Below are 10168 nucleotides of genomic sequence, written 5' to 3'. Positions count from 1 at the left end.
TATAATACAGGTCAGTGGATAAAATACTCATTTTTGGCTTCTGGGTCTGTGGCTAAGAACAATCTGAGGCCTATAGTAAAAAACATAACTATTATAAAATATAAATAAGGCTTTCATCTGTGGCTTGATTGGTCATTACACAATTGTCATATTTGACATTAAATGTCATACCGAAAAATATTGAAGAACTCAAGAGCCAAGACCTATCGTAAATAGTGGCTTAGATAAATTCTTCCGAAAAGAGCCTGAAAATGGCTTCAGCAGCGTTAACAAACCATTTAAAAACTAAATTAATACGTAAGTCTTTGACACTGTTCTGTATGCACTAATCAATAACCAAACTCTTACATAATATTCTTGGTTACAATTTGGTTGTTTGATATCTGTTTTAAAATAAACAACAGTATTAATAAAGTGTAGGCAGTAAAGTAAGAAACTAATATATTCCCCACAAATTGCAGCTAAAAATGGGTCCATGAGCATTGTTTATATCAAATCTGCTCAATACAGTTCTGATGGCAGACCCAACTTAGCAGCGTACAAGCGAGGAACGGGTGGTCGCAGCAGTTTCAATGGAATTGTGGCCACAGTTTTCGGTTGCACAGGATTTGTAGGCCGTTATGTGTGCAATAAGCTGGGCAAGATTGGCACACAGGTATGGAATAAATTTTTTTTTAGATTACCTTATCCAGATTATTATTTCTTTATTCAATGTTTGTCTAAGAACTCTTAGGAACATCAATTTTATGGCTATGAACTTAAAATTGTATTATTAATTCTATGAGATCTTTGCTAATACTATAAATGCAAAAGTGTGTTTGTTTATTTGTTTGTCCTTCCTTTAAGCCCCAACTAAGCAACTAGTCAACTTGATTTTTGGCATATAGCTAGTTGGAAGGCAAGAGAGCAAATTTTTATCTTAGGAAAACAAACTGTTCCCGCAAGATTGTAAAAACTGTAATAAACATGGACAAAGAAAGCTGGCAACAGCTAAATATTACTGCAATAAAGGGATAAATAGAATTATTATTTCAGATGATTCTACCATACCGAAGTGACTTCTATGAAGCAGCAAGGCTAAAGCTGTGTGGTGATCTTGGTCAAGTGTTGTTTACCCCATTCGATTTGCGAGATGAAGAGTCAATTGCAAGAGCAGTTCGCTATTCAAATGTTGTTATTAATCTTGTGGGCCGTGATTATGAGACCAAGAACTTCAATTACACAGATGTCCACGTGGAGGGTGCTAGGCGCCTTGCTAGGTAATAAATTATTACAAACGATTTCACCAAAATTCAAAGCAGATGAGATAGAATAAAACATTCTTGAATACTCACTAGTAATTACTAGAATCTAACTAAAAACACAAACTACCTAAAAAAAACTTGTTATAAAATGTTATTATTTTTTTTTATATTATGTTGCATAAAAGTTATAAATTATAGCTTTTATTTAAAATTTCATTTGCCACTTACCCTCAGTTGAGCTCTCTATAAAGTACTCATGTCAATAAAATAAGAAAACTTGCAAAAAAATAATGTGAAGTTAGTAAATATAACAGTAAGTCGATGTCAAATTTTTCGAGTTACTAAAAACTTTGTTTAAAGTCTAATTTTCATTGGTGACTAAAACCCTTATAATACAGTATCTGCCAAGCAACCTTATTGCTAAAGCTTATGCATTATTAATAAAATTACAGAATCAGCAGGGAAATGGGAGTTGAAAGGTTTATCCATTTATCTTATTTGAATGCTGAGGAAAATCCTGTTCCTCTAGTGATGAAGAAGCCATCAATGTATAAGATTAGCAAATACTTGGGTGAATGTGCTGTAAAGGAAGAATTCCCCACTGCTACCATCATCCGAGCTTCTGACATCTATGGCTCAGAAGACAGATTCATACGGTAATTAAATTTTGCTTAATTCAAATTTTTTTGTTGTTGTCTGTCAATAATTCTCAAAATCGGCTTCAGAGTTTATTTTACGTTTTAGCCATAACAGATTTTTTTTTCTTATCCATTTGTAATGGCCACTTTTGTAGGCATATCAATCATAGGTCATTCACATTATTGTAAGTTCTTTGTTGAGCCACTAAAACTTTGAGTCATGGAAGTTACAAACACACACAAGCAAAGTCAAAATGCCCACTCAACGTGTGTGTGGATTAATTTGGGGCTGCAAAGTCAGAAAAGAAGAAAAAGGCTGGCCTTCAATAAAAAGGAGGCTGATCTTGTATTCATCTTAAGCAGAAATGATGCAGGATAAATGCATCCATTCTTTTATTGGAATGATGATTAACTATTATTGAAATTTCAGATCGTTTGCGACTTTCTGGCGTCTTCACAGCCATTTCATGCCTCTGTACAAGGATGGAAAAGAGACCATTAAGCAGCCTGTATACGTATCGGACGTAGCTGCAGGCATTGCTGCCGCGGCGCGCGACCCAGACACCAGGTGCCAGGTGTATCAGGCTGTTGGGTGAGTGGTTTTATTTAACAAATTAAACCATTTATATATTATAAACTATTGGAACTACTGGTTGTAATTGAAAAAAAAAGGTTTTTGTTTGAGAGCATATTTATCAAACAAGACTATCCAATCCTATCCGATCTTTTAAGGTATTTACACACCTGCAGGTTAACTCAAACCGAAAGAAACGCGGATGAAGTCACGGGCAACGTGTAAATGGAAACCGAAATAATACTTGTACCTGTGTTTTATTGTGTTGTTTTTGTATATAGTTCGATTTCTGTTAGGTGTACAATAAAGTGTATTTTCATTTCATTTACTTCTGATTTATGTGTAACTGAAATGCTAATAGTTTTAGAGTAAACCATTGCCATAGTTATAACTGAAAGGAATCAGATACAGCCCTAACATCACACGCAAGAGTAAAATCATCACTTGATTAGGTACGCGTAGGTATAGCACGTTTTGGTCTTTTATCTTCAATAGGGTTGTCATAAGTAAACACTTAATGTTTCGAATTAGTTTGTATGGAGAATTAAATATGCTTCTTTTGATTTAATATTTTTACAGGTTGATTCCTTATATATATGATATATTTTTTAATTTAATATCTGAAATATTTTTTTTATTTTTAGGCCAAAAAGATACATGCTTAGTGACCTGGTAACCTGGTTCTACGCGCTTATGCGCAAGGATGAAAAGTGGGGATTCCGCCACTACGATATGAAATACGACCCTATTTTCCCCATCAAGGTGTGGCTCGCCAGCGCATTATCTCCAGCTTATCCTTATGGTGGGCTACACTGGGATAGTCTTGAAAAGGTATCAAGATTTCTTTTAGTAATTTACTATGTGTAAAATCCATATTATTTTCGACACGGTCGTAGTCTCGGTTAATCACTGGACATCATTGTTATTCATAAAAGAGCTTGCTCAATCGCTTCCAATCTGCGAGCTTATAAATGCAACCTTTTAATATCGCTTAAAAAATCACATCAAACTTATTGCCAACAACCAAAATGCATCACAGCTTCTCCGCAAGCTAAAACGAGGTCTTCGGACGTCTGAACTTACACACACATCCGTACTTCTAGGACTTTTATCCATAGCCGTAAAGCGACAAGCTAGCCCAACAAACACAAGCTGTGCAAATATGGTCAGTCACAAATCACTAATCCGCATTTGGCCAGCGTCGTGGACTACGGCCTTAACCTATTTTCATTGATGGAAGAGACAAGTGCCCTGTAGTGGGTAGATAATGGTTTAATATGATCATAATCAGTTAATATCCAATGTTTATCACATTGTGTGGTATCACCAGACGTAAAAAAAAGTTAGGAAACAAGCAAATTTCGTGAAATTGTAACCCACCAACCTATACTGATAATAGTGGTGGTCAAAAGTTCCATAGGCCATTCATATTTCTGAGGAGGCTTTTGCTGAACATTGGGATATAACTTTATCCCAATGAACATGTGTATAAGAATTACCTTTGAATAGAAAACACACAGACAATGAATAACGGCTTCAACCATGCTTTTTCAGGAAGCTACAACAGACAGACCAGTAAGAGGTGTACCAACACTGGAAGATCTTGGAGTCACCCTTACAAATATTGAAGACCAAGCACCATGGGAACTGAAACCCTACAGGGCCTACCAGTACTACATTGATGAAATTGGAGAGTTCCCAACTCCAGACCCACCTAAAGTACAGACAGCTTTGTAAATCAGCAACACCATAGCAATCAGTTATAAATTTTTTATCTACTAATGTGATCTAAACTATGTAGAGCAACTGTAATAAATTATGTTTTGTTTTTAACAGTTATTATCATTATTAATGTGAATTTATGACTTAGCAATAACCATAAAATAAAACAAAATGTTAGACAATTATTACATTTATTTCGCTTAATTAAGGTGCAGGCCTTCCACGTCCAAATCCTCCTCTCTGAAACAAAAAATAATTGTATTTAACATCTAATAAAAAAAACTGCGCTGATGAATTCATAATGATTCACAGAACTTTTTCAACCTAGCTACATAAGAATTTGTTGCTAGACAGACAATGATAAGATAGTACAAGCACTGTATAATATTAGCCCCCAAAATTATGAAAAATCATTAAAGCCCTGGATTACTTTTCTAAGCTTTTATAGTGAACTGTTCTCATTGCACAAAAATCTGTATATGTGGGCATGAATAACAAGAAACAAATCATATCATAATTATAATAAAAACGTACAAATTCAACACCAGCTGATCCTGGTCCTACGTCAGCTTTCTTATCGTGTCCTCCAGCACCTGGAGTAGTTGGTGCACGACGATACGCCGAGCGGTCTTCCGCTGAGCGAGCTGGGGCATCAGGGCGACCAACAGTGCCACGCCTGACTGTCTCTGTGCGTACTGATCTCTTAAGGGTTGCTGGGACGATTTCAGGTGGCAAATGAAGGAAGATCCTCAGGTATTCGATACCTTCATTTGTGAGGTACCTGAAATTAAACAGTTAGTTTTAGTTAAACTATGTCCTGTTTCCCATCTGAATATTAAATAGTCTTTATGAAGCCATCACTTGCTGACTATAATATATGAATCATGTCTCAGAATGAGAAAGGTTACAGTATCTTACTATTGGGTAACACAAACAACTTGAGCCATAGTAAGGGTACCATCAATTCAGACATTACAATACTTGCAATTGCAAGTTTACTGTTAAATCAACTTTGTAAGTTGCAATGCATTGAAACATGGTTTATATTATTGCTAAGCTAAGAGCACAAGTCAAATTAGAATGGTTTAGTAAAATAAAAAGCTTTTATTATTTAAAAAATTGCATGATATAATTTGGTAAACTGGTTGCTACAAAGGTAAAAAAATGTCTATTCTTAGCAATAATAGTTTATTAACCAATTTTTGTCTTTTATCCTTTAGAACAAATTGCATGATGTACCTGAATATATAAGGGAAAAAAGGTTATTCCTAGCAATAATGATGGCTTTATTAGTTGATTTTATATACACTAAGAGTAATATTTTATTGTCCCATAAATGGGTAATTAAACTTTTGCTGTCCTGTTGACTTAAGTGATGTTAAATATGATCCACATTTTATGATCAGTAATTAGGTGCTAGCCCTTTTGACATAAAGATTTGTTTGTTTGTCATGCTTTTTGGTGTCATTATCAACACAGTGAACCAAGTAAAAGATGCCTTACCAGTAAAAATGCCTCCACGCAAACTGTTCCTTTACATAACCTCTCGATTTTAAAGACTGCATAGCTTTAATAACTTGAAGGTTAGGAATCTTCTCAAGATCTGGGTGTTTAGGTGCATGGTAGTCCTTCTTCGCTACCATAACACCTTCTTTGAACAGGTACTCATAAATAGATACACGGTTCTGTTTTGGCATCAACATCTTGATACACTACCTAAAACAAGAATATATTATTAATCCTCAATACTCCGGCAAGAGGTTATAAGTCAAGACATTAAAATTCATTCGTGGCACAAAATTAATGTTTCACAGTGTCGTTAATTATTTACTTTAATGGAGAATTAATAAGAACTGCACTATTTCACACTGATTAAAAAGATTTATTTCGATTAATATTAAAAACACTACCTTCCGCCTATTTTGACAAAAGAAAAGAGACAGGAGTCAGAAAGAAAACATAATGTCAACTGTCAGTTTATTTTATTAACTTGGCTTGTGGGCTTTTTGAACCATACATCAAATTTAAATGAATAGATTATTATTCATATAATCAAATATTCATTCATGATATAAATTATGATCGGTATTTTATAAAAAACTACAAATTAGAAAAATCTTAATGAGCCAAATCAAATAAAGTCTTTCAAAAGAACCCAGTTTATTGAGAAAAAAGAGGTAGAAAAAGTAAAGCCGTTTTAAAGGATAATCTTTGTTTGGGCCTACCACTACCACCACATCTTTTTCGGAAGGACACTTGCTGATAACCACTGAGGTGTTGATAAGGCGTCACGGGGGAAATAGGGGACTTCAACAGAGGGTTTCCTTCGAGGGCTCGGACCTCGACTCGGTTGGACATTGATCGGACTTTGTAGACTTTCAGTCTGATTGTAGTTTAGTCCGAAAGCCCAGCTCCCGTGATGCGACGAGGTCAAAATGGTTGTGGACCAAAATGTGGCTTATACTGAAGACATGGCTGTAGAGCAAAATACCTTTGCCTTTTCCCTACGGGAAAGAATAAAGAAAAAAACTTTGGGCCTGTCAAATCTGTCACTTGTCAGTGGTCACTACTCAATAGAACTGGCATTGAAGTCTGGTCGGCATTCTCAATCTATCAAGTATCAATCTTGATTGATTTGTGAGTGTTTGTATTTTGTTCGTAAATTTATTCCCATTCGTCTAATCTCATAATATAGTTTCAACAATCCTGTAAAGTGCGTCACGACAATTGTCCAAAATGGACTTTCAAAACCGACCTGGTGGGAAAACCGGTGGAGGAGGCGTAGCATCATGGTCGGAAAGCAACCGAGATCGACGTGAAAGGCTAAGGCAACTCGCCTTAGAGACCATCGACCTTAATAAAGATCCATATTTTATGAAAAATCATTTAGGTAATGTATGAAACATATTATACTTGTCTTAAATTTCAATGTATGTTTGCATGACTACTGAATATTTTACTGCTAAGGCGTTATTAAATCAATTTTGTATCAATGGTAACAGATCATAGCAGGGTTAATCCTATAACCCTTCTTAGTAAACAGGCTCCTCTAAAGTGTATGTGTATTCTGATATTAGTGTGTTCAAACATACACATTCAGTATTGTCAGCTTCAGAATAGTTGTATAATGTATTGGTGAATGTACTAACTTGAAGTATGTACTGTGAGTAGAGAACCAATATTAGATCATAGTATTTCTTAGAAGGGAAAGTCTCACTGGCTTATAGATAACGCTTGCAAAATGAGTGCAATACTCAGTCCGTGTTCTAGGAAGTGGGACAAGTTGCATTGATTCAATTGACATTCCTATCATGCATTGAGTGAGATGAGTTAATGGGCAAATATGACTTCCATCTGCACAGTGTCAAGTGCATGTTACTCTTGAGAGTTCGCATTTGTAAAATCATACCATCCATATTTTATAAAACAGTATTTATAATGCTAATCTATAAAAATTTTTGTTTTAGGATCTTATGAGTGTAAATTATGCCTTACATTACATAACAATGAAGGCAGTTATCTAGCGCACACTCAAGGAAAAAAGCATCAGGCTAACTTAGCACGGAGAGCAGCTAAGGAAGCTAAAGAAGCACCTCAGCAACTGGCTCCAGAGAAGCCAAGAATTGAACCTAAAAAATTTGTAAAAATTGGAAGACCAGGTTATAGAGTCACAAAGCAGAAGGATCCTGAGAATGGGCAGCAAAGCTTGCTATTTCAAGTTGACTATCCAGGTATTATTATTAAATTGATATATCTAAATTGTAAGAACCTAGTTACAAATATTTTTTTTGATGTAATAAATTGTACAGATCAACCTCTCAGATCCACCGGGCTAAGGCAAAATATACATGGAAATCTGCATTGCAACAGGATCAATCAGATTATTAAAAAATTTAATTATTATAAATCTTTATTTTTATTATAAACTATTAAGAGAATAAATAACGGGCAATGAAAATTCTTATTTTTTTCATTAATTGGCCGTGTGTTTCCAGCAAGTGTTGTGTCTAGATTGTTTAAAATGTCTCTCAGCCCTTGTTTCCTGTTACCGGTGCCTAACATTTTGGACAGGTTGTCTCAAATTCCCTACCATTAATACTATACTGCCCTTCCTGGAACAAAATACCTACCCAGTTACTGTAAGTGTCTTATTTGGCTGAAAACACATGGCATTGTGCAGTTTAATGAACTGACTGCACTGCCAATTGAAGAAACACTTCAGAAGTTCAAAAGAAAAATCATAAATACACACTTATCAAGAACCCTCAAAAAAATAAAGATTATGTTTGCCAATTAAATAATTTCTCTTCAGAATTAACAGATTGTTATGAGAATCGCTAAATAAGAGTAATATCTGTTTATTGTATAGTTTTACATGCATCCCTGACTTTGTTTTGATTAATATATTAAGCTATTTTTGGTGTATTTTTATTCTAGAAATAGCTGAAGGGGTTCAGCCTAGGCATCGCTTCATGTCTGCTTATGAGCAGAAGATAGAACCCCCAGACAGAAGATGGCAATATTTACTTTTTGCTGCAGAACCATATGAAACAATAGCATTTAAAGTGCCCAGTAGAGAAGTGGAGAAGCATGACTCTAAATTCTGGACCCATTGGAATAAAGATACCAAACAATTTTTCCTCCAGTTTGCATTTAAAATGGAGCCTTTAAGAATGCCTCCGCCACCTAAAATGTGGGAAAACCATGGCATGCGTTTGCCTCCACCACCTGGTGCCCAAATGATGGGGGTACCACCTCCACCCCCTTTATTACCAGTGCCTCCACCACCCCCATCTATGTAACAAATGGTTAACAAATGATAATATTAAAAGTGTGAAATTATTTTTTCTTATTTTTATACCTCTCATCTTATTTTATTTATCTTATATATTTTATACCTATTTTCATGTTATGTCATGTTTGCAAAATTGGTGTTCTTTTTCTCAATTGCAGATGTAAAACCTCCTTACAGCCCTAAGGATAGTCAGTCAAGTCATTCAACAAGAGAACAGTTGGAATAGGGTCCAGTGTAGTAGCCTATTAAATAATACTAGAACTCCGTTTCAAATGTTCTGGAAGTGAAATGGTTATTTTACTACAACCAACCAATCCACTACCTACTTTAGCATTAATCAAATCTGCTACAGAATGGGACCAAATAGAAGGTCCAAGGCACTCCAAGAAATTTGTGTAGGCAATTGAAGCCGGTTTTCCAAACAAGGTTAACAAACTGAGTAGGTGGCAGGCAAGATACACCATTTTCGGGGCAGACCCTACATGTAATAGACATGTAGGGTCTGCCACAAAAACGTTAGGTCTATGGAGCAATTGCTTTGTGAATGCCATGGATTGGCTATAAAGCGATTGGATCTTTTGGGAGTGGCCTATCCACAACCAGAGGATTACTGTGCCTCCAACCTAATAGCTTCAATAAAACTCTTAGATTGGGCATTTGAAGCTATCTAGGCATTTAAGGATGGGACAACTACAAAAGATCCTGAAGGGTCGAAGGGCATCCGCTGAACGGGCCCCATCAGTAGATAGATAAAAAAACATGAATCAACTTACTATCGTCAGAATATGACGAGTCTAGAATTTGTGCAGTACAGCGTACAGTAACTTAAATTAAGCGGCCTGCAAACCTTATTAACTGACTCGTAAACGATCTTGCTAATTGTCCCGCTGTCTATATCGCTAAGTTTTCTCATCAAGTATTTCACATAACTCTTAACAAATTTAACTTTTGGTTATTATTCGTATGTCAAAATAGACACTAACTGTATCCAATAAACCTATGAATGGGTACAGTTAGTGCTCTGACTTTTTAGTCAAACACTAACCAGATTACTTTTGCCACAAGAGAGTCATTAAGACCATACTCTTTAAAGTACAAGTCAACCTACGTCCACACACCGCGACGCTTTCTAATCGAATGCGCACAGATATTTTATTTAAAAAAGATCGTAGTTACCGTATGGTTTCATCAGCGT

At 35.5% G+C, this 10168-nt stretch overlaps 3 protein-coding genes across 4 annotated transcripts; 2 read left to right on the top strand and 1 right to left on the bottom strand.

Annotated features, from left to right (window-relative positions):
• The first annotated feature begins 145 nt into the window (after positions 1-145).
• LOC120623814 (NADH dehydrogenase [ubiquinone] 1 alpha subcomplex subunit 9, mitochondrial) lies at positions 146-4363 on the top strand. Its single transcript, XM_039890070.1, has 7 exons — positions 146-297; positions 462-655; positions 1036-1259; positions 1697-1900; positions 2313-2474; positions 3101-3287; positions 4011-4363. Exons 1-7 carry the CDS (start codon positions 252-254, stop codon positions 4191-4193), a joined length of 1200 nt encoding a protein of 399 aa, XP_039746004.1. The 5' UTR covers positions 146-251; the 3' UTR covers positions 4194-4363.
• Positions 4353-6221, bottom strand: LOC120623815 (40S ribosomal protein S10). Of its 2 annotated transcripts, none has more exons than XM_039890072.1 (4): positions 6089-6221; positions 5682-5894; positions 4713-4959; positions 4353-4418 (listed from the first exon to the last, which is right to left on the bottom strand). In XM_039890072.1, the coding sequence occupies exons 2-4, from the start codon at positions 5879-5881 to the stop codon at positions 4383-4385; spliced, it is 483 nt and encodes a 160-aa protein (XP_039746006.1). In that variant the 5' UTR covers positions 5882-5894; positions 6089-6221; the 3' UTR covers positions 4353-4382. The 2 variants fall into 2 exon arrangements, with proteins under 2 accessions (XP_039746006.1, XP_039746005.1); XM_039890071.1 differs by having other exon boundaries at positions 6010-6121.
• A 529-nt stretch (positions 6222-6750) lies between these two features.
• LOC120623730 (splicing factor 3A subunit 2) lies at positions 6751-9038 on the top strand. The gene is made up of 3 exons (XM_039889923.1): positions 6751-7068; positions 7646-7909; positions 8616-9038. Exons 1-3 carry the CDS (start codon positions 6915-6917, stop codon positions 8978-8980), a joined length of 783 nt encoding a protein of 260 aa, XP_039745857.1. The 5' UTR covers positions 6751-6914; the 3' UTR covers positions 8981-9038.
• The last annotated feature ends 1130 nt before the right edge of the window (positions 9039-10168 follow it).

Source organism: Pararge aegeria, chromosome 5 (assembly GCF_905163445.1).
Source record: "Pararge aegeria chromosome 5, ilParAegt1.1, whole genome shotgun sequence".
Classification (NCBI taxonomy): domain Eukaryota; kingdom Metazoa; phylum Arthropoda; class Insecta; order Lepidoptera; family Nymphalidae; genus Pararge; species Pararge aegeria.
The sequence above is the reverse complement of the archived record's forward strand: the minus strand, read 5'-3'. Positions and strand labels throughout refer to the sequence as shown.